The 16154-nt window shown below is 36.6% G+C and overlaps 1 protein-coding gene across 2 annotated transcripts; it reads right to left on the reverse strand.

The window, feature by feature from the left end:
- Positions 1–3906: 3906 nt before the first annotated feature.
- Positions 3907–15923, reverse strand: UFM1 (ubiquitin fold modifier 1). Of its 2 annotated transcripts, XM_082484433.1 has the most exons (7): positions 15895–15923; positions 15752–15808; positions 15311–15368; positions 9434–9473; positions 8970–9003; positions 8052–8153; positions 3907–5290 (listed from the first exon to the last, which is right to left on the reverse strand). In XM_082484433.1, coding segments are annotated over exons 1-7 (438 nt in total). In that variant the 5' UTR covers positions 15897–15923; the 3' UTR covers positions 3907–5145. The 2 variants fall into 2 exon arrangements, with proteins under 2 accessions (XP_082340559.1, XP_082340560.1); XM_082484434.1 differs by lacking the exon at positions 8052–8153 and having other exon boundaries at positions 8971–9003.
- Positions 15924–16154: the final 231 nt, after the last annotated feature.

The raw sequence follows: 16154 nt of genomic DNA on the forward strand, positions 1-16154 counted from the left end.
CAAAACAAAACACTTTCATAAGGAATTCACAAAATTAGCAAAAAAAAAAAAAAAAGCAAACCAAAAACCCCAACAGTCAAATTTGAGGAACGAATCTGGTTCCATATGGAAAACTGTCTAGTTGTTAGGACCAGTTCTTTCCACCGCAACAGCAATCCCCTTAATTTCAGCAGCATTTTTCCTGTGATATGGCTCTATGTCATGCATATTAGAGCAGCAGGCCACATTTCCCAGATTTTATTTTAAGGCTCTCTGAAGAATTATCAACTAAAGTGTTGGTAACTTACTAGTGGGCAATATCCAGACATGTATCAATTGACTCCACAGAGGGCAACCTCACTTCCCTGGAAGTGGATAACCTGAACAGGTCAGTCAGCTCAATGCTGACTGCTTCTACTGAAATTGTAGCACCTGTAAGAAAGTGTTTAACATAACCGCGTGACAGTAACAGTAACCTGAACCGTCAGGTAAAAGCAATTAATTTTGGGCAGGAAATTAACGCACTTTTGTGACAGACTTTGAAGTAGCTCTTTTGCCTAGCTCTACACAACAAAAATGTCAAGAAATATAACATTAAATTAGCAGCAGACACGTGAGTGGCAAAAAGAACCATTTAAGCCACTCTTGCACAGCAACCTGCTGACAGTTATTTGCTTAGTTTGCACAGTTACTACTGTAAGTTTGCAGAATTCTCACTGTTCATTTGCCAAGACAGACAGTGAACAGCACCACTGCTGTTTTCATTGGACTGTAGTGATTGGATAACAGTCAACGATATTTTGAAACAGCCTTTAAAAATTCATTTGTGCCAGGACATGAAATCAAGTCTATGTTATCAGAAGATATGACAATCACTTAAATGACTACACTTTTGATCTCATTTTAGTAAGCGAACAGGAAATGGGTGCTGTACTTCTATTTATCATAATGCTAAGGTTTTTTTTTTTTTTCAGACAACTAGGGACAAATTATTGGGGAAAACTGTGAACAACTCTGTATGCAATTAATTTGAATTCCAAATAACTAACATTTGCTCCTTTATTGAATCCTGTAATTAGACCTCAAGTCATATATAAAAACAAACGTCAATCTTCTAAAGCGGCACTCACGAAGAACTGATACAACAGCTGAATCTCATGAGCAGTGAAAGGGACTGTGGACAGTCATCTTCTCACTCCCACCATATGACTATTACTTTCAAGGTCTATAAATAGACCTTAATTGTAGGACAAACTTGACCTATTTTCTCCATTAAAATGATCAAAAACCTCTAAAGTTGGTATAGTTCTTACATGCAACATCTGGTATTTCTCATCAGTGAAAGACACTGACAGTTCCCACTCAGCCTCAGGATTTTCTTCATAGTCATAGATAGCAGCACCTGCACCCGGTCCCTCTATTAGCAGCTATTTGTATGCATTCCAAACCCTTTAAAATCTGCTTTCCAGGAACATTTAACCTCTTCAAGGAGATAAAGGAGACCAATACTATACTGTGAAAAAATGAAGTAGTAGAATCTTTTGTTTTCTTCTCCAGTATATACATTTTCTTCTTTGTAGACAGAACTAATTTTACCCTGACAAAGCCTTCTGTAAATAACAAGGCTTCCCCACACTCCCACCAAGGCTGCTGAACCTGCTGTAAAAAGCAAAAAAGGCAAAAAAAGGCAAAAAGATGCATTCAACAAATTGTATTACATAAAAAAAGCAGGTTTGTTTTCATGCAAACAAGTTCTTGTATTTTTGGTTTTAAGCAAGACCCTGGGAGCTTTGTGCAGAACATCAAGATCAAGCAACAGCGAGTAGGTAGTACAATGCTATAACATATAATATTGAGAGGAAGGGGGAAGTACCTGTTGGGGAAGGTATTCACAAAGGTTAACATTAGCCTCTGTAGGCTAAGGCCTCAGTGGCTTTCTCTAGGCAGTAAAGAGAAAAAGGGTCCTCCAGATGACAATTCAGAACTGAAGATTCACTTAGCTACTCTGAATCTCTCTCTGGAGAACTCTCAATTCCATTAACTTCAGAAACAGCCTGCACAGATTACTTGCAAAAAGATCGTGCTAGCCTTTGTGAATACTCCCCGGCAGTTATCTTCCATCAGAAGGAACAGTGGCTGAAATTCACTACCGAGATGTACAGTCGGGTATACTGTATTTAAATCTGAACACTACATACTGCACATGGACTGAATTTTACCCAGCTGGAGCTTAGTGCTCCTGCCAGCATCACTGAAACAGTCTCCACAGCACTACTAGGATGACTGCAGGATTTAGTTTTTTCTACTACCCCATTAAAGTGCTCCATTTGATGGCCACCCGCATGCTGCCATACAAAGGATTGCTGTGTCCCCAGCACCTTTAGAATCCACTAACATTCTGCAGTTGTACTGGCACAGCTCCTTCTCTCGCTCCAACTGCTCATTGTATCACTGGAGCAGCAGCGGGAGGTGGGTTTTCACCATCAACCTAAGCACAAAGAAGAAAAATTCTCAACTTTTGAGCCCTGCTGTCAACAATTTTTATGTTTCTTATTTTGTAGCAACAAGAGAGAAAAATATTTTCTTACATCTCCAACAGAATAAAGTTGGATTTTGTGACTTTGGAACACAAGGAAGAAAGCCATACTACTGCCAGAACTATTATCAGGGCCATTTCCTAACTCTTCCAGTTCTTCCGTATTTCATCAGATCACTGTGTTTCCCTTCCTGAAAAATTTCAATGGTATCTTCAAATTCTATCAAATAATAGATCTGAGAAAAATAAGACTAATATAATATTGTATAAACCAAAAGAATGATTACAGTTCTTTAAGTTTTGATGAGACTTTTCACATTAATGATTCTGCCAAAATTTCTCTTCATAGAGTATCTTTGTAACATAAACCAGTGATCCTTTTACAAATACAGAAAAGACAAAAAAAAAAAAAAAAAAATGACTTCAGCAAAGGTGTGACGAAATTAATCACAAAAAGCAGAAGTCTTTCATTTAACAGCAGTCTAGTTATAACCAGAGCCGAAGACAATACAAACTCCAGGTAGAGCTGATTTCTAAAGTATGCCTCAACATATGGTTCAAGAAACCAGTACAAGTCTGGCAGCACAGCACTTTTCATGATCTTATGATGACTCCCAAGCCCTAGGAAGTCTGGTTCTAAACTTAAAATTTTTTCTATACAACCATGTCAAACATGACTGAGATACAAGGAAATGAACTTGCAAACATCAAATCAACTTGTAAACATCTGCTAAGTACATTTTACTACGGAAATCAAGCCTCTACCAAACAGAAAAGTTATGTTCAGATTTTAGAGACCATATTGAGACAAAGGTGTAATTAACATAGAAAGTACTACAAAGACCAGTTATTGTTCCAAGTTAACAGATCCTTTGCATGTTACATAAACTACTTAGAATGCAGTATGTCAAACAAATACTTTGTGCTATCTGTGTTTTTATCTAAGTAACAGTGTAAGAAATGTTAGGTATCATCTGCAGTTATTTTTACATAACCCTCCTTTACATAAACATCAAAGCACCTTAGTTTCAAAATGCATTAAACCACAATGGCCTTTTATAAACGATATTGTACCTTTAGACAGGAAAAAAACAAAGGTTCCTGTTTGTTATATCCCAGTATCAGGTGTTTTTTCATGTATTCAGTCAAGAGATTTGAAGACAAAAAAGACAAGCAACTAATCTGGTTCATCCTAATTATATTGTGGCATTCGATTAATAGAAACTATGCACTCTGCCCTTTAAGGCCAGTGTTCTGTAGAATTCTGCATAATAAGAATTTTTTGGCTTGAAATGAATCTCAAAGCATGTTGATTATAAGGTCAAGGGGTAGAGTTTTTAATTATTGTCAAAACCTAATTAAAAATATAAGAGGAACAAAGTCTGCACCTTTTTCATATAATTGTTTATTAAAATAAAGGAAAATCCAGAATTTTACAATTTATCTTAGGGTTGGAAAATGTTTGTAGTCAAATACCATTTTCAGAAGAGGTTTTCTCTATATACTCAATTTAAATCCATTCAGAAGGGCATTTTGTACTTCTGCACTATCTCACACATTATCTGAACATCTTTTCTAGAGCACAATTATTGCACAGGACAGTTGTATTTGTGACAATATTCATTTAACCAAGCACTGCATTTCCCATTGCTCCTTCTGTTAAACTCAGTAGGACAGAAAAAAAATGCAACAGGTTAAGATTTTGCCAAATACATTAAATCACAAAGTAGATTACCAGTTCAAGAAAAGCAGCAATTTCTCTAATTAAAATACACAACTGGTAGTTTACTTATGGCAATTTATAAACAAGCAGCATATAATCGGAACACAAACATTTCAATGAATTTTACACTTTTCCCCATGTAACACGCAGTAACAAAACAAGACTTTTAGAAAGAACCAATATTAGTTTACTGAAAAAGGAACAACATTCTTGAGCAGTACCCACACATTCCCAAATTATGCTGCAATCCCTCTCAGCTGACGGCACTTCCATGTGAGGATATTAGGTCCCATAAATTGTCTGAAACTACATTTAACTCAACTTCACAATACGTAAAACAAAAGTTTTAACACATAGAAACCTCTGTTTTCTCCTTTACCTAAAACATTTGCAGCAATTAAATTGTACAATTACTTTGGAACATTTGGCAGTTATTTACTTATCTGAGTAACAGACCCCTGAAATTTCCCTTCTATTTGAGCTTAATACTTGAACCATCTGAAAACTGTTCCTCTAAACATGGAAGTAAGTTTAGGAAAAAAAAAAAGGGGAAAAAAAAAAAAAAGAAAAAGTTGTAGCACTCCGTAAGACCAATTTCTTTGAAGCAAAATCATAACACAGGTCCCCCTTCTGCAAAGCAGGCTCAACAACAGCCACTATTTTAAATATCTATTGATTGTGACAATGTGTTTACCCTTGTGGTGTCAGTAACACCTATAGAGAAGTCCATCTTTCTTTCTGGAACGTAACATGCAATCAGCCCATTCTTCTATTAGTCAGGGAAGAATCAGTGCATGAGTTAACATTTTTTAACATGAAAATGAAACCTTATCTCTGTTTTAAAAAAAAAAAAAAAAAATCAAATCCTGGGAAGTCATTTTTGCTTGCTTTAAAAAAGGCCAATTCATTAGTTGTATTTTGGAGTTCCAAAATAAATTGACCTTTTGTGCATTACAATGTCACTTATTCCAAATGTTTCAGATGTTAAGAACTCCCAACTCGATCTCTGGGAATAATCCGTAGATCTGAACCATGCTTTAGAAATACATTTCCTAAACAAACAAACAAAACAGAATGTGTTACCAACCAACCAACCAAGTAAGTAAAATGTTAGCTAAACAAGCATACACCTTTAAAGGATAATAATGTTAGGTCAGTGTTTCACATCTTTGTAGTAATTCCTCTAATAAGCCAGAAACATATTTTTTATGTTGCCATGGAATTTTATCTTATCCCTCTTACTCCAAATAACTCTTATGTTTAAACAAAAATACCAGACCCAAAGTCATCTAATCAGACTTGCAAGCTATGGCCTTTCAAACTTTGCAGTTCCATACTTCAACGTCTGATTTCACTTATACACGATAATAATTTCAAGACCAGGAAATGAAGTTTTACTTCTCCATAATTTTTTTTTTTTTTTAATCTTGAGGGCCTTAATGCATATACTCATTTTTAATTCTCTCCTTGGTTCAGTACATATCTGCTTCTAACTTCAGAACTTCAGCTGTACTTTTCTTTTAGGAAGGCTCTCCACATATCGAAGTATAACTCAGTCTCATTTTAGTAAAAAAAAAAATATCTTTAACTTCATACTTATTACTGTATAGTCATCATGATAGTCTTTTCAAGAGGACATAGTATGAAAATTAGAAGTTTCTAATACTTAGATATCTAGAATATTTGCTGCATATATTCAAGATTGCCATTCAGGTTGCCACTTTCTTCTATTAAATGTAACATTTGAAAATGAAAACACATTGCTAAAAGTGATGCATTATTTAATTACTATATGGAACTTTTTGTTTAACATCATACTGCTATTGCATGAAACAGTCTGTATGCAATTCTACAATATCAGGTTTCAATAGTATCTACCTATTCTTACTCATTTTTGCGTTGACTTGTAAAACCAGAATAACTGTATTTCTCTCCCAAGTGCCCTATTTCATGGCTGTAGAGTGCTCGCATAAAAAAGATTAAGATATTTACATTTGTTCAAGTCATCAGCACGTTGGAACAAAGCTACCCTTTTTCAAAACTTCACTTTTCCGGCACATGGATCAGGATTGAAACCATTCTACTTATTCAACATAACAAGTATCTGAAAATCAGTTCAAAAGAATGTGTTGTCAGAAGATGTTGTTTTTAGGGATCTGCCAGGACCACATACTGAAGAGGTCTATAAAAGCCACTGAATGCAAATCTGGCACACCAGCAAACCAGAGAACGGATTTTACTAATCTAGACGAAAAGCATCCGTATTGCAATTGCCATCATAAAACTCTAAAATTTTAAAACAGGCCACAGCTGCATTTCATGCAGACAGCAGTTCACCCTGCCCCTCAGTCTGTTTCCACCATTAATATCACAGTGGTTTTATTAAAGTTATGGCATACTATTCCCTGAACTGTCAAGGACTTAAAATTGAAATCAATACAGGAATTAAGTGCTAAGTCTAGCCTTTTCAGTTTTTATTCCCCCTGCTCCATGGAATCATGTAGGGAGAATGAAAGTCATACTTGAGGAGTACTTTTATTCAGAAAGGTGGGAAAATAGTGGAACAGTACAAAACCTCTGAAATCCTCAAGGATTACTAAGATTTTAATACTAGATCATCTTATTTTAGGAAGTTTTTGAAGACTAATGTAACTGTTCAATCTACAGGAACTTTAATATATGTATTAAAAAAAAAAAAAAGAAGGAAAAAAAAAATACGTTTTACCCTACCAGTTTTCTGAGATATCAATTAATAAGGCTAAACATAAGGTTATATCTACAGAATATATGTTTACTTGTAAACTGAGGAGGGATTTTGGTCTGGGTCTTAGGTTTGATATAGGTCATTCTTTGGGTGGTTGTTTTTTTTTGAGGGGTGGGGTGTTTTTTGGGTTGGTCCTTTTTTCTTTTCCTCCAGTTTAAGGGCATCATCACACAGCACTGTCAGGGCAATGGTACCTTCTACATTAAAACAAAAATAATCCATGTGCCTAATCTTACATTTGCAGATAAGATTAAGAGTGTGATGAAAGCATTTTGCATCTAGATGCTTTTGATCTACCTGATCCTTAAAAATTAGATGCTGTCTTACACTACTACAGAATAAATCTTCAACATTTATAAGAGCATATATAATCAACTGGCAAATCAATTGGAGACGTGAATTCAATATGCACAGCTGCAAGCATTATGAACTACCATATGGATGTTTTCATTCAGGAGTCAAATACTCCTAAATACATTTACTTTGCAGGATTAAGCTAAAACTAACTTGAGCTACATAACAGAAAATGAAAGTATACTTTTGAGGAAGAGAAACAGTGTAAGCATACCTTGACTTCAACAACTGACTTTACCTGTTTTGCCTACGTATTCTTGAGTGGTAATGTGAAAATATGGCTTTACACTGTGGGTGATGATCTCGTAGCTAAACTAAATTGTTAGTTTTATCATCTGTTTTTAATACACTTGGTCATGGATCATGATGAGGACAGCATCAGCTGAGGAGTCTGCCTGAGGCTGTACACCTGTCAAACCATAATTTAGGTGTCCTAAGGCAAGCCCAGGAAGGACAGAAACCTCCAGTGGAGCAGAAAGCCAAACACTCATTTGATCTTCATTTTCAAATGTTGTTGATGCAATCACAGAGCTCAGAAAAGGGTCACTAAATTTAAATGATTCCTTTCACAACTCCAAGAAATTACCCAAACTAATGTCAAGCAACTGCTCTTCCTATCATCAGATACTATTACATGCTCTGCAGGGATTTACTTTATACTATTTATCTTACATAGCTAAGTATGCTGATAATACCTTGCTTTCTTATTCTCTTCAGATTTGAAAAAAAATGGTGTGGTACATTCAAAAATGACTGGCAAACAGAGGGCACAAATGAACGAGACCTGGCAGAGATTTCATACAAAAATACAGAAACAGCAAGTTTTCATCCACTGTTCATCACGTTCGCAAGCAGGAGTAAAATTAGATTCACAGTTTTCACTGGGTAACTGGGTTCCACAAGCACCAAAGCCATTTTTATTATTTCTTAGTAGAAAATCACGAACGTTTCTTCCCTAACAAGATACTCCACTGTATCCCTAACAAGATACTCCACATCATTAGTACAGATGGTGAATTGTACTATGTTTCCATATATTTCAGGAGGTGATGGAGAAAACCTTTTGGTAGAGAGAAACTCTTGTCTCATAGCAAGCCTCCACAGTCGAAATCAGAGATTTCTCACGTGGAATTCCTTGGTGAGAACAAGAGGGCTATCAGCAACAAGATCCTCTCTTCTTGAAAACATGCTTTCCAAAGCACTTAAGATTTCTTGCTCTAAAACTGAGTATTATTTTTTAAATATATCTCATCAGAAGTGCTGCTAAAGTAGCAAATACTATTGAACTAGGTATAGTGGGGAAAAATACAGCTATTACTTGTTTCAGTAATGTGTAACAGTATTATTCTTTTAAACTGCACACTAAATAGCTAAGCTCTAAAGATCCGAAGTGTCTCATTTTTTCACACACCTAAATAAACAAATGCTGAACAACAGTTCTGAGGATTTAACCTTTTACACAATACACTGACTGTAGCTTCCAGCTACTGGGTAATGCTTCTCCCATTTAAGAAATCAAAACTTAAAATAGAAATCAACCCTGAGTGCTAAGCATTGGTTTAAAAGAAAAATAACTAAGCTTTTTAATACTGGGCTTCATAAATAATAACTTACCTGCTGTCTGTGCAGGGTTTATTCCTATACCATCTAGGAAAAAAAAAAATAAATGGAGAAGAGAAAAAAAAAAGAGGTGGAGATGAAAGAGACATATTGCAATTTACTACACTAAACTTACAGCTCAAAAAATATAATATACCAACAAGATATAATTATTACATCAGGTCTTCATGCAGCTATTTGCTATAACTAAAACTAGTCTTATCACAGGAGCTAACAAGAAACCTTCAGCACAGAAAATCCAAGCTACATATTTAGGCAAAACCAAATTAATAGTATTAATGGTTTAATACCTTCATTCCGTGCATAAGCAATTTAATTAATTCTGCAATATTATTAAACCCAGTTTGCAGTCTCTAGAGGTTATGAAAGAAAAGATACTTTTGCTTTTATCAATACCCCTGCACTGAAACTACGATACAAAAACTATAAAAAAAACCCATATAAACTATATTCTTACCATTTGTTATAATGGCACTTGTTGCCGCAGGAACTTTGAACTAAACGGAATAAAAGCAGGACAAAATAACATAAGAGACATAGTTAAAGCAGAAATTGTATAGGGGATATACAAAGCAATTACAATTTTAGCTGATTCAGGTACAAAAAAATTATGATAAAAGATTCCTCTCAGATTTACAGATATAGCAAAATAAAGGTTTAAAGTCAAAGTTGATTAGAGACCTCAATACAGAATGTGAAATTGGCAGTACTAAACAACTAATTAAATTAAATTATTGCTGCTCATTGGATAAAATATAGAAGTACAGCATCTGCGAAGTCAAGAAATATTAGTTCTTATTATACTAAAGATAGGAATACCTAAAACATGTATGGAAATGAACTTCTAAGAAGCATACCTGTTATGTCTAACAGGAGTTAAACAAGAACCAGCTTGAGCTAATCTTTATTACTTTCGACCAATTTCGTAGCTTTCTCCCTGGCTCTACTGGGACCTCTCCAACTACACTGTTCCAAGAGAAGAGTTCACTCCAGGATTTGGTTACAAAAGGAAGCACTAATAGCACTGCATCAGACCTGGTTTCCTCAGATTTCTGACACCCGCCTACGCAGGCTTTGTACCCTCAGTCACCACCGTAGGTGTCCTCGGTACCTCACCTTCATACGCAACATATGCGATCAGTTTTGGAATATGAAAAGCCCTACTCAGGTGAGGTTGCATTGCACACAGTTTTCAAATTGTTTCAGAAGATCTGAACTGAGATGGGGAAGCCAAGAATAATTATATCTCAGGACTACAAGGAGCCAGGCAAGGTCAGATAAAAATCCTACACTACGTAACGGGCCGGACCACACAAGAAAGAAGAGGTGGGTGGAAGTCCATCAGTGCTACTTGGTCTGAGGACCAAAGGTTGCTCCTTTACTTAACACAATGAACAAACCTTAAGGTAAGTGCTAACACCGAGTGCTTCCCTGGAAGAACCACAGAGCTCTCCCATCTGCTGAACAAGTCACTTCAGCCATGCCTTTCAATGGCGTTCACTAGTTGTGCTTTTCTCATTTTCCAGTTGCTCAACTTAAGTTTTCCAGGTTTGATTGGAAGAAACACTATGTATTAACAGCAACAGCTAAAGCTCACAGAAACCATGCTTGAATACAGTTCTTTAATTATTAACATACTGAAAAACTGGGAAGCTTTTTATCTCCAGACACACAAAATCAGTAGATTTTTTTTTTTTCTCTCTGAGCTTTTTATCCATAGCAGGTAAATGGTGTCACCTCCTCATCTTGCAGGCTGACATGAACACAGTAATTTCCGCAAAAGGTACCAGTGTCATTGTAGAAAGGCCATGAGGAAAGTAACAATTTGTCTTCAGAGCAAGATTTGAATAATGTAGTTGATAAAATAGGAGCTACATATTTAACAGTAAGAATGTAAAAAATAACATGCCATCTCGTAACAGTTAACATATATGTATCATATGCTGAAGAAAGTAAGCCTTCATTCTCAAGTTCACTGACTTTGAGAATGTTGACTTAGCAGCCTAAGGACAAATCTTTTAACATGTTTGGGTTTTGTGATGTTGTTTGTTTGGTTTGTGTTTTTTTTTACATAATAGGAGAAAATGAATTTATAAGGTTTGAACAGTTGGATTAATGTCAACCATATTAAGCTCTGCCTCCTGCAATAAGTCCATCTCCAATTCAAAAAGTAAAGGAATAAAACAATCAAACAAAAAAGAACAAGCAGATAATATATGTTTAACTTACTGCTTAAGTTATTTTTCAACACGCAGGTTTCTATTGTAACTAAGTGATACTATGGATCTTTCATCCTAAATCACCTGAAAAAAAACCCCAAAATGTAACTTCTAGAATGTTAAGTGCCTCTTCTCGTTTCTCCTCTCTCTTCTGATACACAACAATGCATGAAAGGGGTGGATCATTCACAGAAGGATGGACATCTCCACACATTTTGTGTCACTTTGCTTTTCAGTAGAAGAATCTATCTGGTGCACGCGAACTGTGTGGCCACCAGTCAGTGAAGCACTAGTTAAGATTCTCTTATTACTTCATATTGCATTGTGTTAAAAGAGAATTTTTTAAAAAAAGGGGGCAATAGGCACAAACTGGAACACAGGAAATTCCATCTCAACATGAGGAAGAACTTCTTTAGTTTAAGGGTGACAGAGCACTGGAACAGGCTGCCCACAGAGGTTGTGGAGTCCCCTTCTCTGGAGATATTCAAAACCCGCCTGGATGTGTTTCTGTCCAACCTGCTCTAGGTGAACCTGCTTTGGGAGGGGGATTGGACTAGATGATCTCTGAAGGTCCCTTCCAACCCCTACAATGCTGTGATTCTGTGAAAAACACTTTGTTATATCTTCACCCAAAATACTGGGCCAAACAGCAACAGTTGTCAGCTATATACTCAGCACATGAAAATCATCATAAGTATAACACAGAAAGGGAAACTACCATTGGAAATAATTACACATAATTTGGTGCGATATGGTTCACTACTTAAATCAAACATCGTTCCTGTGGCTTAAGCATATGTTTCCTATGCTGAAAATATACAAACTTGCTGTCATACAAAGTCAAATGGATACTCAAGTAGCAAAGAAGTTCTGTCATCACTAATCCCTGGCTTGCTTTGAAACCAAATTGGGTAACACCCAGCCCCAAACTCACACACTTTAAAAAAAACATAATTGTTTGCTTTAAGATCCTTATAAATTGATAACTGAGGTTGCCACACAACTTATTTTCTCCAATGCTAGGAAATATATTTGTCAACATCTACAGTCAAATTATAAGGAAGTATGACAATCATATAACAACAATTATACCCCTTTCTCACTTTTTACAATGATGACAAAAATCCTCTACAGCAATAAGCTCATTTCCTTTTGGCACAAAGAATAGCAGATAAGTGCATTAAACCATAGTATTTTAGCATCAATCTATCAAGAGTAACATTAGAAAAACAAAATAATAGTTTCAAATATACACCTGTTTATGACAGAATAAAATTTAACTTTATTTAATGGAAACTGATGACTACTTTAGTAACAATTCCACAAATGTACGAGAGGTTTTTTGTGCAAAAGCACACCTGAGGTATGTACACAGTAGCTCTAACAGATGACGGAAAAAAAACAATAGATATCACACGTTGTAAATGAGAACATTAACACTATCACAATAAACTGTGATAACTGTGGAAAGAACTATAAATGGATAAAGAACTAGAGAGAACAGTGTTTCCAACACTCTACATGTCAACTTATATTTTTATGTATAGACTGTAAGACAAACAGAAAATAAAAAATAAAGAAAGAGTTCAATTTGTATTATCCAAATTATCACTGCCAAATGTATATATTGGGAAGGGCTGAGACTGCTACAAATGATTGAGGCTTCCTGTGACCTCCCCATTGAATGACACAGTTTTCTTTCACTTCCAGCTCTTGTCAATCGTGAATTGTGTACAATGAACTTTCAAATGCTATGTGATGTGCTAGACATGACAGAAAAAAATCTGTGCGGTATTTCAGTTATTTCCAAGAAAAAAAAAAAAAAAAGAAGGAACACATCTTGTTTTATGCAATGAAAGTAATTCAGAAAACTTTACTTGGAAAAACTGTAACCTCCGACAAAGCACTGTGACTGAAAGTTGATATACAAGATGACCGTTCTTCTGTTCCAGGGGAATTCTGGTTACAATTTGGCCAAACTTTAAGACTCTGAAAAATGACTACGTAGAAACTTGCTAAGGCTAAACAGCTGAAGCTTATATCCTTCTCTGCCCCAAATGCTTTAACCAGTGAGGAGATAATGCACTTCCCTTGGAGACCAACTAACATCTTTGTCCAAAATCCAGGGGTACAGTTTGATCTTTTCCTTGTATGTTTCATACAGGGTACCGTGAAACTGGTACCTGAATCACAGTAGACAGCATAAGTTGATGTTAAGACATGCATTTTGAGGAACAAAAACCATTTATACAAGAAAAAAATCCTCTCTCTTTCAATGTCAGTTCACAAAGCATCAAAGGAACTTCATTCCTGGGGAAGACTCTAACAGTCTTTCTTGCTGTGTGTTTTCAAAGCATTTAGTTCTGCATCCTCTCATAGAGATGTAAAAAGCTTCAATAACACATCAGCAGTGACAACTAAAACAGTGTCACATTCCAAAAAATCATGTTATTAATTTCTATTTATCACTGACACAGGCTAATAACAAAGTGCTCCACACTGTTTGGGGGGAGAAATTAATAAAGTGTTCTTTGAATTTTATATTTACTTTAAAATAAAATGTTTATTGTATAAGCATTTAATGGAAGTACTCTAGTGAGCACCAACAACACTGGGCTCTCTTACACATCACACATTTTTAATCTTTCTTGTGAGCCTCCAAAACACATCTACAACTACTCTATAAAACAATCTGATCTAGAGTGGCCTGAGATCAAACAGCAAAACTCCCATGGATGATCAAAATACTCACATCAACTAAAAGAATGGTTTGCTAAATGTGAATATTTAAGTAAATAATTCTTCTCTAAACCCATTTCACAGAGGATCCTATCACCAACTAACACTGTGGTTCCATGAGTAAAAAACTTAACAGTTTTGATAGCAACCCTCCCACCAGAAGTGGCCCCTCATTCCTGGTGTCTCCAACTATTCAGTCCCACTCCAATCTTTCCTGGTCCCTCATACCAGTCTATTAGACTTTTCAGTCTAGGTCTCTATGTATGGGTTGTGTGGGCACAGCTGCATTAGTTCAGATTAAAAATAATTGGGAAAAAAACATAGTTTAAAAAAAAAAAGCAATTAAATCAGCCGGTATCTTTAACAGCATTTATTATTCTGTACATTGTTCTGTTCAAGCAAAGTTACAACAAACAATCTACAACCTTCCCCCAAAACTGTGGTTCCACAAAGAACTTCTGTCACATAGTGGTATAACACTAAAAACGTAAGTAAACTCAAGATGTAATCCATTAACTTTCCTAACTATTGATTTTATTACAATTCCAATACTTAAACAAATGAAATCTTCAACAACCCAAAATTTTCCATGTTTTCCTAAAAAGACAATAGGGGAATTGCAAGAACAGACTCTTTGCTGAGTAGACAAAAAAGCCATCGTGCTTTTCAGCACTTTATTTTACTGTTTACACCCAGATGAACTCTTAATCTCTTAATCTTTGTACACTTAAACTGAAACAAACAGGATGCATCCTTCCAAACACATGATACAGGGAATTTAGGCACCTATTGGTTTTGGATTCCATGTGAAAGATCAAACACCCAGAAGCCAAAAAACACATTATCCATGTCTTATTCACTTAAGTCTGTGTTTTGAATCTAGCCCATATGCCTAATCTCAATGCTTTCCATAATCAAAAATTATACATCTTCCAAAACCAGAGATTACTGAAACTGAATGCGAGAAGAGTTTAAGAATTTCCTGAACAATTCTAAAGAATTTTCTGGATATTCTACACAAGCAATTTAAAATATTAAATACTCAATAGCAGTACTGTTTAATTATGTTTCCTGTCATAAAATTCTACACTATTGATATAAAATGGCTGAATTTAATTGCAAAGAAGAACAGGACATGTGCCAACACCTGCTGTTGATGTGTAAATTGTGCAAGAACTGCTAAGCTTAGGATTCTGAAAATTTTGGCAGGCCCCCTCCAACACCAGTAAAGCTTGTGTCCACGTGTATCTAACAAGAGCACTCTTTGTGCTGAATAAACCATTATATTTCACAATTAAAAAGCTTTTGCTTTCAGGAATGATCAAAAAGTTAAAAAAAAAAAAAAACAAAAAACAGCGTCAGCACTTTCTACTTACTTCTTCTGCAGCAAACTTCAAGACAGCTGTGAAAGGTGTACTTTCAGGAACACTTAAGCTGAAATTAAAATGTAAGTACATATGTGACTGCTAAAACAAACTGAAAAGCAGCTTTACTAGCTATAAACTACTAATTAAAACTTCACTTTTACCAGCACTCTTGCCAAAGACATGCGGGTACTCTTTAAGGGCCGGGTCAAAGCCTAAGACGACAGGCATGGCGGTAGAACACCGTCGAAAAGCCCTGACAGGCGACTTAACAACACAAAATCGCCTCTCGTTTCACACGGAGGGAGAAAAACGTCTTAGCCGCGCGTGGGGAGGCCCTGCCCGAACGACCGTTAAAAGCCACGCGGCCTACGAGCGCGTACTTTTGCGCTGCCGCCGGTTTTCACCGCCTCCTCGCCTCAGGCCCCGGCCCCGGCCCACCACCCCACTCACACTTTGTAAGGCAGCCGCGGGTCCGAGGTGAGCGTCACTTTAAAGGTGACTTTCGACCTGGGGAAAGCGGGGAGAAAGCACTGGGTTAGCGCTGGAGGGAAGGAGGAGAGGGGAGCCGAGGGACCGGGAGGCCGCTCACTCACATGATGCTCCTAAACGCCGCCGCTCCCCACCGACACGTCAACGACCGCCCGGCGCCCGAGGGGGCCTTCGCGGCCCCTTCTACCTTCCGAGCTGCCCTCGGCGTGCCTGATGGGAAATGAAAACTAAAAATGTCCTGCTGACCGCTACGGGGGAGGAAGCTGTGGCGTTCTGTCTCGGTGACCGAGTAGCGGGGGGAGGGGAGAGGTCTGAGGGTGGAAGAGGGCCACTGGAGAACGGCCGTGAGAATTTCTAATGAGGC

The sequence above is a fragment of the Vanellus vanellus genome (genome assembly GCF_965231255.1).
Source record: "Vanellus vanellus genome assembly, chromosome: 1".
NCBI lineage: Eukaryota > Metazoa > Chordata > Aves > Charadriiformes > Charadriidae > Vanellus > Vanellus vanellus.